General features: G+C 45.2%; 2 protein-coding genes across 2 annotated transcripts in view; one reads left to right on the top strand and one right to left on the bottom strand.

The window, feature by feature from the left end:
• The window catches only part of FucTB (alpha-(1,3)-fucosyltransferase 10), a 435,464-nt gene that overhangs the window by 30,680 nt on the left and 390,703 nt on the right, over positions 1 to 14,081 (bottom strand). The gene's annotated exons all lie outside the window — the stretch shown is intronic.
• Tim23 (translocase of inner mitochondrial membrane 23) lies at positions 10,568 to 11,749 on the top strand. The gene is made up of 3 exons (XM_065234366.1): positions 10,568 to 10,728; positions 10,821 to 11,067; positions 11,132 to 11,749. The coding sequence occupies exons 1-3, from the start codon at positions 10,677 to 10,679 to the stop codon at positions 11,424 to 11,426; spliced, it is 594 nt and encodes a 197-aa protein (XP_065090438.1). The 5' UTR covers positions 10,568 to 10,676; the 3' UTR covers positions 11,427 to 11,749.

The following is a 14,081-nucleotide window of genomic DNA, read 5'->3' as shown; positions in this document are numbered from 1 at the left end:
GAATGGGGGAAGATGCGATGAAGGCTGTTTGAGGCGGCGCCGGTAGTGTAGTGGTAAGCGTGACTGCTTTCTCACCCCAATGGGTCTGGGTTCAATCCCAGTCGAGGTCGGTGGGATTTTTCTGAGGCATAAAAATCTCTGGTCACGTCCGTAAAGGAAGTAAAGCCGTTGTTGGTTCCGGCCCATCTCAAGTAACATTTAAGCGAAGACAACAAATCAACGAATTTGATAGCAAAGATTACATCCTCAGAAGAAGGGTTTGTGTATTTGCTCATTTTTCTATGCGTTGCTTCCACCTTCACTCAAGTGCAGCGCTACTGTATCTGTCGCTTGGATTCTGGCAAAGTTGCCAGTCTTCTTGATTTGTTGTCTTCGATTTAAGGTTTTATCATGGGTTTAAAGCATTCTAAAAGTCTAAACATGGTCTACAGAACTTTCATAAAACCCAAATTGTTGCTTGGGATGTGTGTTGAATGGGTGCGATATCCTACGCAGGTGTGGAAGCAGCCTTCCTGCTCATGCGATTGCCGTTAATGGATTTCAATCGAAGTCCGTCGGTGATTGGCGCTAGATTACCGAACTGAGACCGACGTTGAATAAAGGAATGAAGAAGAAGGCTGTTTGAAATTGGGAAAAAAAAACATGTAGCAAGTTTAATTGCACTTGAGGCGGCCCGCACAGATAGAATTGAGCTAAACAATATAAAAAGGATACGCTTTTAAATTGGCTCACTACTTGACTAGCCTATTGGTCCCAAGCAAACGATTAACGTATCCCATTCTAGTCGAAATTCTAGTACTACGCAATGTTTGTTTTGATTCGCTATGAAAGTTTGACAGATAAAATGAGGGGTTATTGGTTTTTCCTATGTTTCGAGGGGTGAATCGATTAGCTTGGGACCGAAGAGAGTACCAGAGCTGAGCCAAAAAGTTGAGCACATTATTTCGGGACCTTCTAGTCTTAGAGTTACCTCTATGGTTTTACTTCCCTTTCGAAGGAAGGCGTGATCAGAGATGTTATGCCTCAGAACATCCCGGCGGCGCCGACTAGGCCTGCTGGGGTGAGAGGTAATCACGCTTACCACTACACCACCGGCGCCGCTAAACATCATTATTTTGGCAAAACAAAAATTCTTAACATACGGTAAGAAAAAGTACCCAAAAGTAAGTTCTTTTTACTCATCTCGGCACTATAGTGCAGGAACCTAAAAGTAGGTGAAGCGGGCCAAAGTAGTTTTCATTTACTTGTGTGCAATTCGTATAGAATTTTCAACTCGCTTTATACCCTATAGTAAGTTAGTTGTACCTAAAAGTAGGTAAATATTATTATACTCAACGTTGGGTTCCCACACTTTACTACCCCTGTTGGGTGGTTTTGCTCCTCCGTTTTTGACAACATTAGAAGGAGAAAAGGAGACAAACTAGTCAAAAGTAGGTAAAAGTGAACTGGCCGTTGGGTACTTTTTTCTTACCGTGTAGGGGAAATGAATGTAATGTCGGCCTAAATATACCTAATTTGGGCCCATACATAAATAAAGCAATCGATTAAATTTTCAATGACGACCAAAAATATCCATTAGTACCGTCCCAATGCGTTCATCTAGATAAAATTGATAAATAGCAGATTTATAGCGATGGGCCCAATGTTAGATCCATAGGCCAACATTAGAGCCATTTCCCCTATTTGCCCATAGGAAGGTGGCGCCAAAATAAATCGCCGTAACTTTTTTTACTAGCAGCGTATGTAGCGTAAATCAATCATGCTGTTGCGTACGCAACGAAAGAAAACACTTCCGGAAATTTAACTCGTTTATTGGGCAACCGAGCGGGAACCGAACGGTTAAAATTCTCCTAGAGATAATATCAACACGGTTAGTTTTTATCTTCACACAATAGAATAGAGGTTAACTTACGTTTCTGCGTTTCTTAGGGTCGTCACCCGGATCTGCCTACAGAGATGGGCTCGAATGACCACGTTATTAAACCTACATGTAAATGTTTGTGTCAAATAGTATCGTGAATCCAAATTTACATGTTTTTTACCGTATTCTTCTCGTTAAACGTAAACTTCTATGTAGTGTGGTGCTGTACAATGATTTGTAAGTGGACCTAGATGTGTTTATATTCAACGTTCAATGTTTAGTCAACAAATTCACAGTATAATTGTAAATTCCTCACCTTATAGTGTAATGATGATTTTAAATACAAATTTAAAACTAATTTAAAGTAGGTTTAATTGCAATTCAAATTTATGCACCAAAGTTCAATTTTAGGAGTGATTTGCACTTCTTTTTCTCACGCCGAATTGACAGCTCCGTATACCATTATGCCGCTGTCAGCTTCAATGCGGCGCCGCTGCATCCATGAGATAGATTAGTAGGTGTGGCGTCGCACGAGGGGCGCACGCAACAGTCCCCCCCAGTGGTTGGACCCTGGTCCGACCCACTCCCGTTTACACCTACGTCCAATACAGCTAGCTTGGTTGCAGGCCTCTCGTACAGTCCAGTGGTGGTCTGAACTGCCGCTGACCGAACCTGTCCATCAGCTGATGTCTTCACCGAAACCACTCGGCCCTTGGGCCAGCAATTTCTCGGCAAGCTGGGATCGGCCACGACGACAATCTCTCCAACTGCAATCGGCCTCACCGGGTAGTGCCACTTTGTACGACGCGTAATTGTTGGCAAGTACTCGTCCACCCAGCGTTTCCAAAAAAGGTTTGCCAACGCCTGTGACGCTTTCCACGATCGTTGGAGCATCAACGGACATTCGTCATACGGGACCAGTGGCTTCGATCCGTCCGACGAACCTAGTAAGAAGTGGTTCGGTGTAAGCGCCGGTGATGAATAATCATCCACCGGTACCTGGGTCAACGGTCGGCTATTGATGATGTTCTCTACCTCGATTAGATAGCTTCTCAATATTTCCTCCGTAGGTACTCGCTGTGGCTTGACCTGGGACAGGACCTTCTTCACGGATTGGATGAGCCGCTCCCAACAGCCACCCATGTGTGGCGCCGCAGGGGGATTGAAACACCACGTTGTTCTCGGTGTGGTGAATTCCGCCATGAACCTGTTCTGATCTAATGCCGCTAGCGCCACTTTAAGTTCCTTGTCCGCACCCACGAAGTTCGTCCCACGATCGCTCCTAATTTCTACTGGAGTTCCCCGTCGAGCGAAGCAGTTCCGTAGAGCTAAGATACACGAGCTGGTGTTCAACGTGGCAGCCAACTCGAGGTGTATCGCTCGAATCGTCAGACAAGTTACGATGACACCCCAGCGCTTCTCGTGATGGCGCCCTACAACGACGAAGAAAGGCCCGAAAAAGTCCACGCCCACGTACGAGAACGGGCGAACGAAGGCTGCCATCCTTGCCTTCGGTAGCGGGGCCATCATCGGTGGCGCTGGTGCAGCACGTTGCAACTTGCATAGCTGACATTCTCGACGCACTCGGTCGTAGACCCTGCGAACTCGTGGGATGTGGAATCCTTTGCGTACTTTGTTCACACAGGTCTCGTGGCATTGATGATGATACCGTAGGTGAACGTCGCGTATAACAAGCGTCGTAACTGGATGTTCTCGTGGGAGTACGATGGGGTACCTGCTGCTCTCATCTATAAAGTCGCATTCGCCCAATCGACTGTGGATGCGCATCACGCCCTGCTTGTCAATGAACGGACTGACCTTGAACAGGCTGTTCTTTTTCTGGAGTCGTCGGTCGCCCGCTGCTAGTACCGCTAGTTCGTCTGCATAGACCTCCTCCTGCGCTCGTTTGATTTGGAACGCCTCCGCTTCGAGAAGTTCCTGCTGCGTAAGTGGCCCGACACTCCGTTGTTGACCTCCCTTCTTCAGCCAGATGTTGTTTACGAACCGTTGGACGAAAGCTGTTACACGCCGTATTCGGTACCACGACGAGAAATTCTCGGGCAACAAAATGGTACGAACTCTCCCAACCGAATGGTGCAACACGCTTGAACGGATTTCTTCAACGGTTTCCTGGCCATTCAGCGACGACTCCGGCCATTCTATTTTGGGTCTCCACAGGAACGATGGACCGTTGAACCAACGGCATGCTGGCTTGAGATCCGGTTTGTACCTCCACTTTGTTCCGTCGTCGGCCACGTTCTCCTTTGTGCCTATCCACTTCCATTCTGTAACATTCGTCTCTTCCAATATTTCACCCACGCGGAAAGCCACAAACTGGGAATACCGGCGGTGGTCCGATTGAAGCCAGCACATGACGTCCCGAGCATCGGTCCAGAAATAACGACGGTCGACCTTGACAGAGTGGCCTGCCTCGATACTCTTGGCCAAGCGCATACCGATGACTGCCGCTTGCAGTTCCAGGCGAGGAATGGAGACGAACTTGAGAGGTGCTACTCTAGTTTTGCTGCCAACAAGCGCGCAATGAACGTGTCCGTCCCTTTCAAAGCGGAAATAGGAAACGGCTGCGTACCCAAGCTCGCTAGCATCTACGAACGTGTGAAGCTCGATCCTAGCCTCGTCAATGCTGGAGTCAGCCCGGTAGTAGCAGCGCGGAATTTCTACCGACTCGAGTTCCGGCAAAATGCGTAGCCATGTATACCACTTCTCCAACTCCTTTTTTCCAATTTCTTCATCCCATCCGGTTTTTGCTCTCCAGATCTCCTGTAGCAGTATCTTCAGGAACATCAAGTAGTGCGCAATGAGACCTAATGGATCGTAGATGGCCATCAGCGTCCGTAACATGTCCCGCTTGGTTGGGTGCTTGATTCCGGTGAGAAGGTCCTTGTTGCGTTCCGTGCAGAGCTTGTAGCGAAAGACGTCCTTCGTTGTGCTCCACCACATCCCGAGGACCTTTTCCATGGCAAGGTCGGCGCTCATCTCCAACGACTTTTCCGGAATTTTCTTCTCTCCAAGGACTTCCAGCACTTTGTACGAGTTTGATACCCAATTTCTCATGTGGAATCCGCCTTGTTGATGAATGTAGCGAACCTCGTTGGCCAAGTTGATGGCTTCCTCCTCCGTATCTACGCTCGTAAGCATGTCGTCTACGTAGTGTCTATGGCGTATAGCGTCGACAGCAATAGGGTACTCACTTTCGAAACGGGCAGCGTTTTCGTTCAAGACGAATAGCGCAGTGCTGGGTGAACAGGTAGCTCCAAACGTGACAACCTGCATCACATAGTCGCACGGATCCATCGTTCCGTCGGCACACCAAACGATACGCTGGCTATCTTCGTCTTGCGGGTTCATCATCATCTGGTGAAACATTTCAGCTACATCGCCTCCTAGGCCAATCAACCGCTCCCGGAACTTAAATAGTACTGGTGGTAGAGCGTTCAGTTGATCCGGACCTTTCATCAATACTGAATTCAACGATACTCCTCCGAACGACGCGGCTGCGTCGAACACGATTCGGACCTTGCCTGGTTTATTAGGGTTAAAGACTGGAAAAATAGGCAAGTACCAGGTCCGATTCCCCATCCTCTGACTTTCTTCCGGAGTAAGCTTGCGGACGTAGCCTTTGCTGATGTAGTCTGCCATCTTCGCTCTTAACGTCTCAGCTAGTTGAGGTTCGCGTTCCATCCTCTTGACCAGACAGTGATGGCGTCTCAACACCATTGATCTGTTGTTGGGTAGGCGCACATCATCGTATTTCCAAAGAAGACCGACTTGATAGCGCCCATTCTGGAACGTCGTAACGTCACGTAATTTCGTCAACGCTCGTTCGTCCTCTTTGGAAAGCAGCTGGTTCTGCGGAGCACTGATCCCCAAACTGTCAAGAGTGAAGTAGTTTTTGACGGTTTCGTGCAAGAGCTCATCCGAATCGTAAGAGTGGAAGCAGATATGGTAGCTGTACGGGGTAATTTTCGACGCCGGGTCATTATCGGACAAGCAAGTCCCGTAGATCGTCCATCCAAGGCGTGTCTTGACAGCAGCTGGTTCGTTTGGCTTCCCTTCACGGCTATCTAGGGGGTGGATCACTCGTACATTATTCATGCCGATCAATATCTTCGGTTGAACGTTGCTGTATGGTTCTATTGGCAACCCGTCGAGATGAGGATATTTCGTCGAAAGCATCCGCATGGAGAGAGATTGCGATGGAAGTTTCAACTCTTTAACCGTGTAGACATCTGTCAGTTTGTTTTGAGGACATCCGTCATACGTGCCCGAAACGTTGAATGAAACTCGCATGGCAGCGTCTTCGTAACGGCAGGTATCAGCCGTCCAGCGGAGGCAGAGTGGATGCCTTTCGCCGCGCAAATTCAACTCCTTCGCCAAACTTTCCTCCATCAGTGTCAAGGAAGATCCGCTGTCTAGGAACGCATAGGTTTGAACCTTGATCCCATCATTGTACAGCGTGATCGGAACGTATTGGAATAGTACAGCTCTGCTTTCTCCTCGATGCGTGTTGCATGATCTGGTTTCTCGGGAACTGCTCGCGCTGACGTGCTGTGAAGTAGAAGTAGTCGGTGTCGAACTCGACGAAGATGACGCTATCGATTTATCTTTCGCGTCGTTGTGCATCATCCGATGGTGTTTGTATTGGCAGCCGTTTTTACCACACGACTTCCCGGACTTGCAGGGACCTCGATGACTTTCCAGGCAGCTACGGCATAATTTGTGTTCCCGGAGTGCAGCCCACCGAGCGGAAAGATCCATTGCAACGAATTGTTTGCACTTCTCCACTACTATGCAGTTGCTATTGCAGATGACACATCCACTATCAACGTCGCTTTGGTTGACCTTAGGAACCGTCTCGGTGTGTGCGTTCAGAAATCCATCGTTCTTCCGTTCCCGGTGTGTCTTGTTGTCGAAGGAGCCCGAGAACTGAGGCATCGTCACCGTGCTCGCTGCTTCTGCCAGTTTGTACAGCCACTCGCTAAACTCCAACAAAGTTACCGATCGAAGAGACTGACGATGGGTCGCCCAATTCAGCCGAATCATCGGTGGAAGACGATCTACCAGATTGTGCAGCAGTGTCAAATTACACAGATGCTCCTCTAACTCACAGGCCTTCACTGTTGCTACCATGTTGCGAACGGCCAGCGCGAAATCAACGAGCGTACCTAGGCGTTCTGCTTTGGGAGCGGGAAGAGTGTTTATCTTCTGCAGCAGCGAATGTACGATGATTTCCGGACGCCCAAACAGCATTCGCAACGTCGAAAGAACTTGATCCAGGTTGGCTGGGTGCAACAGCTGGCATTTGACCGCTTCCAATGCTTTCCCACGTAGACACTTCTGTAGACGAGCCATATTCTCCTCCGCCGAAAATCCGCAAAGGTTCGTTGTGTTCTCGTAGGTTGCGAAAAACAAGGGCCATTCATCCGGTTCCCCGCTGAAGATTGGTAGTTCCTTAGAGACTGCGTGACGTGCGGCGATTTGGCTTTTATTGAGCAACGCCGTCCCCCCCGTGGCAGAAGGATAGTCGTGTAAGTCGTACGGATAGTACTCTTGAGCGGCAGGACGCGGAAGACCAGCATATGGGGCAAATGCCGAAGCATTCGGGCGCTGAGTATGATTCGCTTGAGAGAACGTCGGAATATGCTGACGTTGATCGGTCCGGAGAGAAGCAAACGTCGAAGCGATAGGACGGTGAATAGGTGGAGGTGGATTGAACGCTGGTATGTTCGAATGATGATCGATACGAGGAGGGTCACGAGCAGAGAAATCGGGACGATGGTTGATTTCAGAAGGAATATCAACTGGAACGTATAACTGTTGCTGTTCCCGATGTGGAGCGAAAGTTGGTCCGTCGTGATCTTGGCGGACTGGGGGTGGTGCAAAGGGAGGCATATATCTACGGTGACTATTCACAGGCGAAGAATGAAAGACAGGATGGTTTCTTGTGTTGTTTGGTTCGAAAGCGTTCCCTTCTGGACTACTTTGTCGTGCAGGAATGGCATTTCCCGTCGACTCGAGCAGAAGCTGAAACCTACGCAACATAAACTTGCGTTCGATAGCTTGCTCTTCCTCTAGAAGTTGGATCCGGAGTTCGGCAGGCAGTTTGTTCACAAAATCTGGATCGACAGCAACTTGTCTGGGAACTACTGGCACATCAGGATTCACAATAGGTGTTCGAGGAGTACGCAGACGTGGGGTTGGCGGTGGCGGATTTGGCGATCGTGGTGTTCGTGGACGTGGGGTAGGTGGCTGCGGATTTGGCAATGGACTACGTGGGGGTACTATTGGCGTTCGCGGAGTTTGCGGTCGTGGTGTAGGAACGGGCGGGATTGGTGTTTGCGATGTGGGCAGACGTGGAACTGGCAGTGGTATTGGTGACTGCGGGTGTGGTAATGGCTCACCTGTAGGAGTTCTTGGATGTGGCGATTGTGGAGCAGGAACTCTGGCAACGATGCACTCCTGGCAGCTCCAATCGTGATCGGCCACATCTTCGTTTACTCCGGCGCAGTCAAAGTGGAACCAACGCTCGCAGTCATCGCAGCTGACCATGTCGTTGCTATCTGGCAGACGGCAGAGCGGGCAGGATTGCTGCAAGCTGTCATCCGGCACTGGATCCCGAGTTCGGTCCCTTCGTGGCATCTCCGATTGATCCGGGAAACGAGAATTTTAAAACTGTTGCGTACGCAACGAAAGAAAACACTTCCGGAAATTTAACTCGTTTATTGGGCAACCGAGCGGGAACCGAACGGTTAAAATTCTCCTAGAGATAATATCAACACGGTTAGTTTTTATCTTCACACAATAGAATAGAGGTTAACTTACGTTTCTGCGTTTCTTAGGGTCGTCACCCGGATCTGCCTACAGAGATGGGCTCGAATGACCACGTTATTAAACCTACATGTAAATGTTTGTGTCAAATAGTATCGTGAATCCAAATTTACATGTTTTTTACCGTATTCTTCTCGTTAAACGTAAACTTCTATGTAGTGTGGTGCTGTACAATGATTTGTAAGTGGACCTAGATGTGTTTATATTCAACGTTCAATGTTTAGTCAACAAATTCACAGTATAATTGTAAATTCCTCACCTTATAGTGTAATGATGATTTTAAATACAAATTTAAAACTAATTTAAAGTAGGTTTAATTGCAATTCAAATTTATGCACCAAAGTTCAATTTTAGGAGTGATTTGCACTTCTTTTTCTCACGCCGAATTGACAGCTCCGTATACCATTATGCCGCTGTCAGCTTCAATGCGGCGCCGCTGCATCCATGAGATAGATTAGTAGGTGTGGCGTCGCACGAGGGGCGCACGCAACACATGCTGTTAATCCAGTTAATCAATCACCGTAAGACATGCTCGCCTATAGACTTCTCTGACGTTTGTGACATGCACAAGTATTAGTGCAGTACTTTGGGTAAATTATAAGTATCAGTGCAAGAAAACCTTTGAATTTATCCAAAGTTCTGCACTAAACTTGTGCAATTCACAAACGTCAGAGAAGTCTATAGACTTCTTTGCGGTTTAGGAAATACATAGGTGTTAGTGCAATAATAGGGTGGGCCACATAAACCATAATCCATTGGTAGAATTCACTTCTACATTTTAAAATTACGGGTGGCGAAGATGTACTTATTAAACATACAAAAGTTCTGGGACCACCAATGGAAATCAATGGAACTCGTAGAACCTATGTCTTAAGAGATTGATTTCAGGGAACTTCGTATATTGCGAGGAAACTTTTTAAGTTTATCGAATGTTCTATCGAGCAATTCATAAAACTGTCCACAAACTTAGGGAACTTTATTGAGGCTCAGATAAATGGATTGGTAAGAAGTTCAGGGAGCATTTTTTGAGTTTATGAAATTGAATTAAAGAAACTTGGTAGAAGTACGGGACGTATACATTTTATAGAACTTAGTTGATATACATGGATTTTCAATATGATTTCAATAAAGGGCCCATGCATTAATTATGTCACCCTAAATCGAAGAAAAATGTACCCTCTCCCTTCCCCTATCGTCACGTTTTTCTTAAACCTGATGCATTGATTGTCCCAAAATCTTAGACCCACCACCCTCGCCACCACGGGGATTTTAAGCTCAAGTCATATACACGCTATTTCAAAACTTCCCAAATTAGGGTAGATTACACCCAGATCGGCTAAAACTGTACCTACACAGCAAAAAAAAATGTAATATCGATCAACGTAATTCAAGCTGATGTATGAAATAATGATGTAATAGCAAAAAGCAGATACAATATTACATCAATGGATGTAATTTTGTTCGCAAAATCGATGTACATCGTACAATGTGATATTACACAACCGATGGATTGACCTGGTTGCAGCAGTTTCGATGTAATATTCAACAACTTTTTTTGCTGTGTACCCAAAAATGGGTAAACTAAGTTGGGAGTGACAAGTTGACAAATGAACAAAGTCGATCGGATCCATCGACGTGGATCCGATCGACTTTGTCCATTTGTCAACTTGTCACTTGCTACATAGTTTACTCATTTTTGGGTATGTTCAGTTTTGACCGATCTGGATGGATTCGATCCAAATTTGGGTAGTTTTGAAATAGCGTGTATAGATATATCAGTAACGGGTACCGAGCTCATCTCAAGTTTGCGGGCTAACATCGCGTTGGCGACTGTCATTCGATTTTGTCAAAAATAATCATCGTCCTCTCCAGCGCACGGCGCAGATTTCGCTGTCGTGAGTTCGAACTAATTTTCTTATAATTCGACCAAAAATTCAGTGTTTCTCGTTGATAAATCTTTGCAATAATGAGCGACGACTATTTGAGTAAACCTCTATCGTTTGGAGCACCTTCTCCTGGTAAGTTTGACTCCACAAAATAATAATTCATTACGCAATATTGCAGCTAGCAATGTAACCTCAATGCATGATGGTTGTTTTGATTCTTGCAGCACGACCATCCCAGCAGGTTCAGTCATTGTCTCCGTATTTGAATTATGATACCCGCTATATGCAGTCCCAGCCGGAATTCATCTTTCCAGAGGGAGCTTCCAAGCAGCGGGGAAGGTTCGAATTAGCGTTCTCTCAGATCGGTTCGTCGGCAATGATCGGAGCCGGAATTGGGGGTGCAGCTGGCTTCTACAATGGAGTACGTGCTACTGCATTGGCCAACCATACAGGAAAGCTACGACGAACACAGTAAGATTATCTGCCCTAACGCGGTTTGTTTAGAATTCTAATTCCAAATCTGTCATCATTTCAGGCTTTTGAATCACGTCATGAAACAAGGAGCGGCCACAGCGAATACACTTGGCACGTTAGCAGTGATGTATTCCGTGTTTGGCGTAGTGCTCCAGTGGGCGCGTGGTGAGGATGATGAAATCAACACGATAGCGGCCGGCGGTGCCACCGGACTGCTATACAAATCCACAGCAGGCTTGAGAAAGTGTGCCATCGGAGGAGGAGTTGGTCTAGCTTTGAGTTCACTATATGTGCTATGGAATGTCACAGGCGGAAGCTCAAAGAAGTTGAAGGAACTGCGATCGCAATACATGTAATTTGATCGATTTTTCCTAATTAGGATTATGACAAGAAGCTACGGCGGAAAATCGCTAGGTTCAGTAAGTAAATCCAAAGTGTATGTAGTGCTGATGGTAGGCAAAGCTTTCAGTTGTAAATCATTGTGGAATGTTCTGTCGAACGTCGGTAGACCAATGACTTATCGGGATCAAGTGTTTCCTTAAGATGGGTTTGATTATGTATGTTAAGGTACGCTTGTTAGCTGTGATCTTGATTTTTTTTACATATTTTCGTTGTACGAAAATGGCACTCTAATCTAAGTACTGCTTGTGAGCAAATTAATAAATTATAATTACAATAAGTTACGCGTTTCAACGTTGCTATTGAACCTGTTGGATAAACTGTAGACTGATGACTTCCATTTTGAATATATCTAGATAGAGCTGGAATTGGGTATTGGGGTATTGAGGTAAATGCATATTCGCAATCTGCATTAGAAATGGAATCCAAACCCAAAATTTCATCAATTCAAGACCAACAATTGAAATGGCCTTAACTCCATTTTGTAAACAAACCTTGTAATTCCATTTTCTCGCGAACCGAAACCTTCATTCGCAAAGCTAAACCACAATCGGGTTGAGGAGAATTTTCCCTACCAGTTCATTATGTTGGTTTGCCTTTGCGGACTTCTGTTCACGAGAAAATGGCCTTTCAATATTGATTTAAAAATCGAGATGAAAGTGTGTGGGTTCGAAAAAATATCGCTGTGCTCAGAAAACGAAGCTCTTTCAGATGATCAGTGTTGGCAAAATCATCAATCAAATAATATTTTTCCGCTCTCATACGCTCTCAATATCACACGTGATATTGGAACATAATATCATGCTTGATATTGATTTTACAAGCTCCTTTGATATTGCGAGACTATTCATAACGTGCAAAAATCAAGCTGACTCAACACAAAAATGATTCCGTTCCACATCGTTTTCTTATAAAGAAAAAGTATAGTTTGCTATCTCTTTTTACTCTTCACCGATGGCGGACACGAAGGGACTGCTGCCAGAAGTTATGGAAGTTTCGGTTGCATTCGGGTGTAAAGCTGGGTTTAGATTAGGCAAGTCAAATGATCAACTCAGTTGAATTCAATTGGCTTGAAAAGTTGAGTCTGGTTTAACTTTTTTCAATTCAAGTGAGTTGATCAAGTCAGTTGAATGGCATGGTTTACACGTTCAATTCATGTTCAAGTCAGTTGAATTCAACAGAGTTGATCATTTGACTTGCCTAATCTAAACCCAGCTTAAAGCAAAAATCATTCAACTCAATCTCACCACAGTTTGGTGAGATTTGCAGATGGTGACTTCTGTTCAGGGGATGGATATGGCTGTCATATCGCTTAAGTTTGCTGCGTACCGAACATCTGCAACGTTGTCAGCGGTACCATGATATGTTTTGTTGTTTTGATGTTGAGTACGTGTATTCAGCTATATGTCAAACCCCTGGTTCTGTTAGCTTGATATTCCGAGCTGCGATATCATAGCTTGCAAAATCAACCGCAGATGTTTGTTTGTTGATTTTTGTCTACGAAAATCAAGCGTGATCTTGGGCATTGGTGAGATTTGATTTTTTGATATTTTTCCAACACTGCAGATGATATATAAAAACCGATAAAATTTTCAAAATTAAAGAACCCATTTAGGGCGTAACAGCTTTTGTAAACAATGGCTTTTCTCGATGATTTCTAGGAATACAGGGCGCGCCAACGCGAACCTACATAACCATCGGGTAGAGGAAGATTTCCCCTATCTGGGGGCTTATTACGGATGTCACTTCACGGTGAAAACTTGTCACTTGTAGTCACGGTGAAGTGATTCCCATTTGATTTGTACGGCAAACACGGTTCTTATTCTGAGTATCACTTCATTATCACCGTGTAGTGACACCCGTAATAAGGCCCCTGATGTTGATATTGCTTTGCTTGGGCGAGCCTTGAGTTACTGGAAATCATCGAAAGAAGTCATTGTTAACAAAAGCTGTTACGTCCTAATTCCAGCTCTATCTAGATATATTTAGAACCTCAATTCTTGATAGTGGCTTTCTCAAGGCCGGCGCACAATAGATACGTTTTCGGGTTTTTTGACAGATAATGTATGGGCTAACTGTCAAAAAATCCGAAAACGTATCTATTGTGCGCCGGCCTTCACCCATATCCGTACACGCTAACGTGAAAGTAAATTTTCACCAATTTCAAAGAAAAGTGGCTTAACATTTTTACACATTTAATGAGTATTTGTTTCCGATTAATGGGTAACTGTTACCCATTACATATCAATAATGGATAACAGTTATTAATTAAATTGGTTAAAAACACTGATTCATGAGTGCCACTTTTCTTCAAAATGTGTGAAATAGTCGAGTTCTAAGTCAAAAGGTAAAATAAATAGCCCCATCTTCATCGAAATGTAAGTGTTGAAACAAAACGTTCTATCAGCGTATGCATTGACGAGTGTAGAATGAGTGTCATGATATTTTGCATCACTATGCGCTTTTATGTTAAGAATCAACTTAGCCCTCATTTATTTTCGGAAGATTTCAATCGACTCGCGTAAGTCATTATCTACGAGCCATCTCATCTATATTAAAGTCCTCTAAGTAAAAGTATGGACGTCTGTCAAAAGTTGTTCCAAGCGAACCGT

Source organism: Ochlerotatus camptorhynchus, unplaced genomic scaffold (assembly GCF_037179485.1).
Source record: "Ochlerotatus camptorhynchus isolate MF236.1 unplaced genomic scaffold, CSIRO-AGI_Acam_v1.1 ptg000038l, whole genome shotgun sequence".
Taxonomy (NCBI): domain Eukaryota; kingdom Metazoa; phylum Arthropoda; class Insecta; order Diptera; family Culicidae; genus Ochlerotatus; species Ochlerotatus camptorhynchus.
The sequence above is the reverse complement of the archived record's forward strand: the minus strand, read 5'-3'. Positions and strand labels throughout refer to the sequence as shown.

What these genes read in the sequence shown, in the direction of transcription:
- Tim23 (XM_065234366.1), top strand. Translation starts at nt 10,677, where the DNA reads ATGAGCGACGACTATTTGAGTAAACCTCTATCGTTTGGAGCACCTTCT. An exon ending in GTTTGGAGCACCTTCTCCTG is followed by an intron (nt 10,729 to 10,820) that starts GTAAGTTTGACT and finishes TGATTCTTGCAG; the next exon opens with CACGACCATCCCAGCAGGTT. An exon ending in GGAAAGCTACGACGAACACA is followed by an intron (nt 11,068 to 11,131) that starts GTAAGATTATCT and finishes TCATCATTTCAG; the next exon opens with GCTTTTGAATCACGTCATGA.